At 37.2% G+C, this 7,648-nt stretch overlaps 1 protein-coding gene across 2 annotated transcripts in view; it reads right to left on the bottom strand.

The window, feature by feature from the left end:
- Positions 1-428: 428 nt before the first annotated feature.
- The window catches only part of LOC146138301 (trifunctional purine biosynthetic protein adenosine-3-like), a 26,853-nt gene continuing 19,633 nt past the window's right edge, over positions 429-7,648 (bottom strand). The window contains exons 12-18 of one of the 2 annotated variants that reach the window (XM_083394250.1): positions 6,598-6,840; positions 5,887-6,107; positions 4,998-5,097; positions 3,907-4,040; positions 2,771-2,888; positions 2,054-2,193; positions 429-1,289 (exon numbers count right to left, since the gene is read on the bottom strand). In XM_083394250.1, the coding sequence (XP_083250376.1) occupies positions 1,065-1,289; positions 2,054-2,193; positions 2,771-2,888; positions 3,907-4,040; positions 4,998-5,097; positions 5,887-6,107; positions 6,598-6,840 (1,181 nt within the window). In that variant the 3' untranslated portion in view covers positions 429-1,064. The remainder of the gene's footprint in view (positions 1,290-2,053; positions 2,194-2,770; positions 2,889-3,906; positions 4,041-4,997; positions 5,098-5,886; positions 6,108-6,597; positions 6,841-7,648) is intronic. The other variant, XM_083394251.1, reaches the window with a different exon arrangement.

Here is a 7,648-nt window from a genome sequence, read left to right as displayed (position 1 = left end):
TAAGTGATAGATTTTTTGCTGCGCTTTGGCTAATTTGCGCAACTGGCCAGGGGTATTATTAGTCGTAAGGGATAATCTGTGCTGCGTAGGTTACAAACAGTAACAAAAATACTCACTTTTGGTGTACGTGTTTTCAGTTGTTTTCTTTCATCAGGTTAAGGTTTCCCATTCGTAAACACAGCGCGAGCAAAGCAATACAAAAACGAGTGTCAAGAATTGTAAATCGACACGTCATAACTTACAAGGTTAACGTATGTTTAAAATCAGTAATAAAATCTCTAAATTGTTTAGTTTATCTGGATATAATATCATTGATGCTTGTTTTATTGACATGACTAATAGGAACACGTGCGATCGTGCGTCCTTACTGAAACTGCATTCTCGTGCTATACACTAATATTTTTCAGTAAACCAAACATAAACACGAAGTGGGTTTTATTGAGAAATGCGTCGACAGTATATGAATGAAATACCATTTTAATGGCATAAAGTTGGCAGTATGTTTGTACTAATCGTTTTAACGACACAGTGAAAACTAGGCAACAATGAAGTGGTTAGATGAAATGATACAGTGATCAAAAAAACATTGCAGGATTTATAACACAATCGAATATATCAATGTTAAACATCGAATTCAGTTGAAAAAAATAACGGGTTTTAAGCAGGAATATTAAATCGGGTAGTACTTATTACAGTGAGGACTACTGTTCTAAGATTATTTTTGTCATAACATGATTTTAGTATTGGTATATTTCATGCAGTTTATAACTACAATAGTTGCTTGGCAGATTTGCACAGAATAAACACTAGCGGTGTAACACTAAACAATTCCGGAGATAAAGCAGTTTGCTACGTACAAATTAAACAACAAAAAGCAAAAATTGCAATCCTGAGATGAAACAGTATGCTACGTAGTACGTATGTAAAAAAATTAAATTAAACAACGAAGAGAAAAGAATTACAATTACTGAGATGTATGCCACGACACGTAATATGTACATAACAACTAAGGCAAAATGGCTAACAACTAAGGCAAAATGGATAATTACATTGTACAGTGCCCGTCAATTTACGTGGTCTCCATTGGAAAGCTTGCGTTCAGCGTCATTCCATATTACTGTATTTTTGGTCTTGTTCAACGCAGCCCGACCACTCGCCAACAAGTCCAAAGCGGCAGGGTAGGTTTTGTGCTCTACCTTCTTCACCCTTTCTTGTAGATCTTCTATCGTGTCGCCAGGAAGTACTGCGGTTGATTGTTGGGCAATGATCGCACCTTCGTCCATTCCCTCCTGTGATCACGATAAAATAGGACTTTTAATGTGAGACATGGTATTTCAGCAAACAGAATATTAAACAAAGCCCATCCGTTCTACCAGGGAATAAACAACGAGCAACGAATTTTTAATACCACGGCGTTATTTTCTAGACAGTAAAATTGGTCATAAATTAGTTTAAAAAAATGTTGAGCTCCTAGATGACAGATGTTGCCTGTTATCGCTGTACCAACCATTTAGCCTTATTAAACTTTATTTTCGCACCTTTAGGGTAAAAAAGATTCCATTGAATTGGGCAAAGCGACACAAAACAATAATTTGAAATAAAATTCCACGGCCTCGTGCCTATGGTAATTCAGGAAAGTTTTTGTCACTTTTTGTTAACCAAGACTGTGCTATACAGAAATTAATTTGCACATTTATTGATAACTTGGTCGAATTCCAGGGAGTTTTGACGCCCTACGAGAAAATCCAGGGCGTCTAAAACGCTCTGCACACCAACGTTCGGCGCCTATGGTTGTGTGTAATATGTAACGTAAGGGCTCTGTGTAATCAAATTGTTTATCATCGATTTTTTGGCAAATTACCAGGCAAATGCAATCGGCTGTCTTTCCTACACTTAACGACTATATAATTTATTCTTAATGAAGAGAATAGGGCAGTATCCTGCATATAGCTAAAATTACTAGCAATAACATCGTTTGAACTTTAAAGAAAGTCGCAAATACAACGACATAACAGAATCGACAAACAACAAAAATCGCGAAGAGTTAACGCACCGAAACGAAGTGCACAGTACAGCCGGTTAGCCGCACTCCTGCCCGAAGAACTTGTCGGTGGGCGTCCATTCCTTTGAAGGAGGGAAGGAGACTCGGGTGAATGTTGATTACTTTCCCGTGCCACTTTTTCACGAACCAGCCTGGAGGTAAATAAAGTAGTTTGTTTAAACCAGCTCAATGCCATTTCTAACGCTCAAGGGTGGCGTGAGATATTTCCAATTCTTTTGGATTCAAAGTTTTGGTCGGTTAGTAAGATTCTTGGTACTATTTTTTATGTACGAGTGAAGTGCAACAAATCAAGAAGGTTTCTGTGAACCGTTGTTGTGCTGTATTTCATCTTGTTATGGTGACACGAACTATTTGTATTTCATGTAGGGCACCGCAAGCCAAAAAGGTTTGGAACTACTGGTTTAAACTGTATTTTTACACCAGTTGTGTTTAAATATTTTATTACGTGGCTGCTTTATATTCGGTTTTCGCATTATGTAATTTGTTTTTTATGGCGATTGCAAGGGTGGTTTTGCAAACAATAACCTTGTTTTTTTTGTAAAGTTTATTAATATAGAACTTAGAATTTATTTCTATTGCAATGTGGTCGTAAACATTCGAATTGAAAAGCAAAACTACATTACGGTTGTAACATAAAACGATTTAGCTTTTTTGGACAAATCTTTTATTATGCTTTCCTATCAACTGTGCAAAGTTGTGTTCGTTTACCTGAAAGCAGTCGCATGAATCCAGCCAGACACACGAAATCTATCCCGGCACCGATTAGAGCTTCGTCTAATGCAGCATCGAACTTTTCGCGGCTCGCAAACGCCTTGTGATCGATAACCTGTGTAATAAACAACATCTAGTACAGTGGTTCTCAACCTTTTATTTTTCGTGGCCCATTTACGTTGTAAAAAAAATTCTGTGGCCCTATAGAATTTTTATGAAAGAAAAAACTTTAAAATAGGTTTAGAACAAAACACAGCAGAACATATTTCAAAACATATTATTTATTCAACCGTGCATTAGTGAGATACTTGCGGCTGAACAATAAATTTACATTCCTTTTTAATTCCTCCCCAAGCCATTATTCCTGTAAAATTAAATATAATGACACAAATGAAACTAAATCTAGCTTTTTTAAATTGGTCTGTGGCCAACCTCAAATGTTCTTATGGCCCACTATTGAGCCATGGCCCACTGGTTGAGAACCACTGATCTAGTATATTTGGTGGTAGTTACAACGATCTCCTACGTAAAGCTTGAAACATAATTAATATTGGAACTGAACTGAGCTCAGAACATGTTAATGGAAACATTTTCCGTCACGAAAAATTCGGATTAACGAGATATCAGTTCATCATTGCTCAAATTGTAATACAACAATTCTTCACATGTAAGAAATGCGATTTAACAGGGCTCCAAAGTAGTAACAAGTTTGTACAGCGAGTCACAAAAAGATGATAGCGAATGTTACTGTTAGTACAACTTTTAAACCAGTTGTGGGCAAACTTTTTTTTAAGTAGAGCAGAGTGGTATATTGGTATAAATGTGTTTCTCTAATCCACAAGTAAAAAAATAATTACGTGACATGCTACAAACACTTTATAGCAATCCAGGAAATCATGATACAACATAAGTTTATATACTGACGCTGCCAGGCATTGTATCAATTGAAAAATTGTTTTTCCTCATTGCATTGCCCCGATGAAGATTTCCTGGGTAGGTTATCTAAACGTTGGTACATTTTATAAAAACTAATGCAAGAACAATTAAAAACTGATACAACATCGACTATTTTGGTAACAAACGATGCTTCATTATCAATTTAACTAAAATGCCACTCGTTTAAGCCGCCTTACCGAAGTAGAAATTCCGGCCATTTTAGCTCTCTTCAGGCCCGTCACGTGATCACGATTGGATATAACCAGTTTGATCTGGTATGTCGGGTTGTCCTGGTCGAATGCGTGGTCAATCAACGCTTGTAGGTTGGTTCCTGGTGAAAAAAAATCATTGATAGTACGAATCGGGATACAAAAAAATCAACGTCAAGAGAAGTGCAAAATAGGTAACTATATTGAACAGTGGTTCCCGAATTCGGTGCTGCGGCGCCCTAGGTGTGCCATTTTTAATGTTGAACGGTGCCTAGAGATATTTGGAAATCTTTACGTCTCTGATTTTTTCTCAATTGATAAGCCTCATAGAACTTTTTGTGTACGATTATATTATAGTAACAGTGGTCGGAAAACTGTGGGCCGCGAGTCACTTTTGAACAGTTTAGTTTTATTATGTAATTGTGGGCCGCGTGATAGCCGTAAATTTATTGCATTTTGTTGTCCCAGCGTTGTTCAGACCCACGTGCCAAATGTGGTCCTGAGTACCTGTCAAACTATATTTTTCGCCAACTTTAACTATATGGAAACGCAAAATTTTTCGCGTTCCGCGCGTATATTCTTCATTTTTTACTATATTTTACATTACGGCATGGCACTGTTTTTGGCTTCAAGCAGGCGCCGTGTAATACTTCACCTTAAAAACAAATATCCTGAATGCACCACTGTTTTCGTAGTGGGCCTTCAAAAGCTCTAAAAATAGTACTTTGGGCCCGTGAAAAAAAAAGTTGCCGACCACTGTTACAGTACAATAAATCAAATTATATTTTCCTACAGTATGTATGAGTTGATGTGTTGTTCCAGTCCGTTTATTGTGACACTATAGTATATAGTGAATTAATATACGAAAATTCTAGAAGTTTTACGAAAATTCAAGAAGGGTTTTTGCAATCTATTTATTATTTCTGAGGTGCTACAAGCCATAAAAGGTTGGGACCACTAATTTAAAGCATAAAAAGCCAAGAGTAAAATATAAACCTTTGCACTGCAAAAATCAGTAAAAAAATCTGCATTTGTTTACATTAGTAACACACGCATCAATATACAATTTATGCACGAACCAGTTCCTGAAATTAGTACGGCCACTTTTTTGGGATTTAAAGGTTTTCCCGATCCTTTTTCTCCGTTTGACAATCCGTTTTTAGCCGCGATTTGTCCAGCCTGGTAAAATATAAGATCCATCAAAACAGTGCAGAATCAAACATTGTACCATTGACAAAATGAAATCAATATATTTTTATTACCACTTAAAGCTAATGTTATTTAATTTAGTTGAACGTATTTTTTTTTAACAATAACAAATAAACGTCTCTGAAGGCACGCTAATTGAGCTCAGAACTTAGAATGATTATTTTGTCCGACATTTTTTCTTCGGATTAACGAGATAAGAAGTCATCATTGCCCAAGTGATAAAAGCAAGAGAGTAAATTCTGACTTTTGGCAGGCGGCCTAAAAGTAAACTATGCCTTTGGCAGGAGTTGCCACTTGCCACTTGTTTTTATTAAATAAATTGAAAGACATGCAAAATATTGTTTTCAAAGACCTAAACTTAAATCACGACGTTTTAAATACAAATCGAAAACAAACAGTATAAATGCCATGGTAAACACAATAACAAATCAGTTTAAAAGTTTGTTTTACAAAGGAACGTTCTAAACATTAAATTAGGCTGCAAATAAAATAAATTCGAAGACTATTAAAAACTTTTATTGAATTTTCAAAGTGCAAATCAATTCAAAGACTTGGCAACCCTGAAACATTTGGATAAACCTACTTTTTGTGTGAGTTTTCAAAAAGCATTACAATGACACTTGTACCAGGTAACGATAGTTATTTGAACAAAATAACAAAACACAACCAACAAATTATACAAATTTTACCAAGACAGTTTAGCTTTCAAATAGGTAAACTATAACTTTCGTAAGGGGGTGAGTTAGATATTAAGTTCACCTGTTCAATTGGAAACTGTAGAGCTTCCTTAATGTGACGCACCACAAGCTGCGGGGAATTCCCGCGGTGTTCACGCCTGGGTGTAATCGAGCCGACGATTCTGGTGTCAAGGTTGAGCGGAGCCAGTGACGTCACGCAACGTGACAGCACTTCCTCGGCGCTCTCGGGCGCCACCACGAGGCACATGCCAAGGCCGCAGTTGAACGTGGAAAGCATTTCGGCTGCAATAAAACAAGATTTCATAAGAAATGTTGTGCATAACATCAATTTACCTTTTACAAATCAGCAAAGTATAAGCTAGGGAACTTTTTGCAGGTGAACGTCAACATAAAATAATTTAAATTGGTTACTTCCCCAGATTGTACAAACCCAAGTACACCAGTCGAAAATAAAAAAATTAAATGGTTTGGTATACAGGTCAAAATTATTTTCGGTACATTTTCGGCGATATTATAGCACGAAAAAATGGGCAAAAAGGTATGATTACGGACTCTGTTTTATTGCTTTGCGCTTTAATATAATTTGAGCTCAGAAATGTTAATGGAAATTGTTTTTCCTTCACGGATATTCGGATTAACGAGATGTGAATTCATCATTGCTCAATAAAACACAAAATTTGCCATTTTGGGGCACTTAACATTGAATAACGGCAACAGGCACATTATAATGCAACAAATGTTCAAAAAACATACAAAAAAACTAGACACCCACCTGCGCAAATATTTCCCTCTTTTGCAAGCCATTTAAACACTGGTGGGATTTGCCACTTGTGGGCGTCCAGCTCGAAACGAAGCTGCCGGGGAATCACCCGTGGCAAGTTCCCAGTGAGACCGCCGCCGGTGACGTGGGCTGCGCACTTGACTCCTGCGCAGGATCGCAGGATGGGGAGAAGAGGGCGACAATAGATGGCGGTCGGGGTCAGCAGGGAATCACCTAACCATATAAATTGATCGCCTCATTATCATTAACACAAAATACAAAACAAAATTTATATGACTAAGTTACTACTGACCAACGATACGAACTACTCATGGTAATATGTCGGGTGTGGAATTCCCTTACCATAAAAATTGATCGCCTCTTATCACAATACTTGTTTAACACAAAATACATTATTGCAAAATTTATGACTAAGTTACTAATGACCAAATTTACGACATGCTTATGGTAATATAGCGGGTGTCTTCGAAAAGGCTATTACTGAATTTAGTTGATCCAATGAGGATTGTAGTGCAAATTAAAAGGCAAAAGAAATAGCTTGTGGCGAGGTTCGAACTCACGACCTCGGACACATAGGGACCAATGGCTCCCACTGAGCCTTGGTAGCTAAGGCCGGTAAGATCCAGTGCGCGAGTTCGAAACTTACCGCAGGCTACATTTTTCTACATTTTTTTTCTTGCTTTGCTTGCTGGAACTACAATCCTGATCAGCCCAGTTTATTTTTCGGTTTTAGCCTTTCAGAAGGCACCCGGTATACAGATCATTGCTAGAGATAGCCTTACATTACTTTATATTAATATTACGGTTGACCGTGTGAAGACAGATAGCATTCGTGGTTTCCTCGCGCGTAATTTAGCAGTTATTCGCCACTGACCATTTCAAGCAAAATAATGGACGGCGCGCCGAGTTACAGAACAATTATATATGTTATATTTTCAGTTGAATAATGCTTTTTTACAAACACGAGCTTTTCGCAGAAACAAATATATAATATACCAAAGTAACATGACTACGGCCAACAGACGTCGTTTTAAAACAAGCA

Source organism: Ascidiella aspersa, chromosome 7, assembly GCF_963924565.1.
Source record: "Ascidiella aspersa chromosome 7, kaAscAspe10.2, whole genome shotgun sequence".
Classification (NCBI taxonomy): Eukaryota; Metazoa; Chordata; class Ascidiacea; order Phlebobranchia; family Ascidiidae; genus Ascidiella; species Ascidiella aspersa.
The sequence above is the reverse complement of the archived record's forward strand: the minus strand, read 5'-3'. Positions and strand labels throughout refer to the sequence as shown.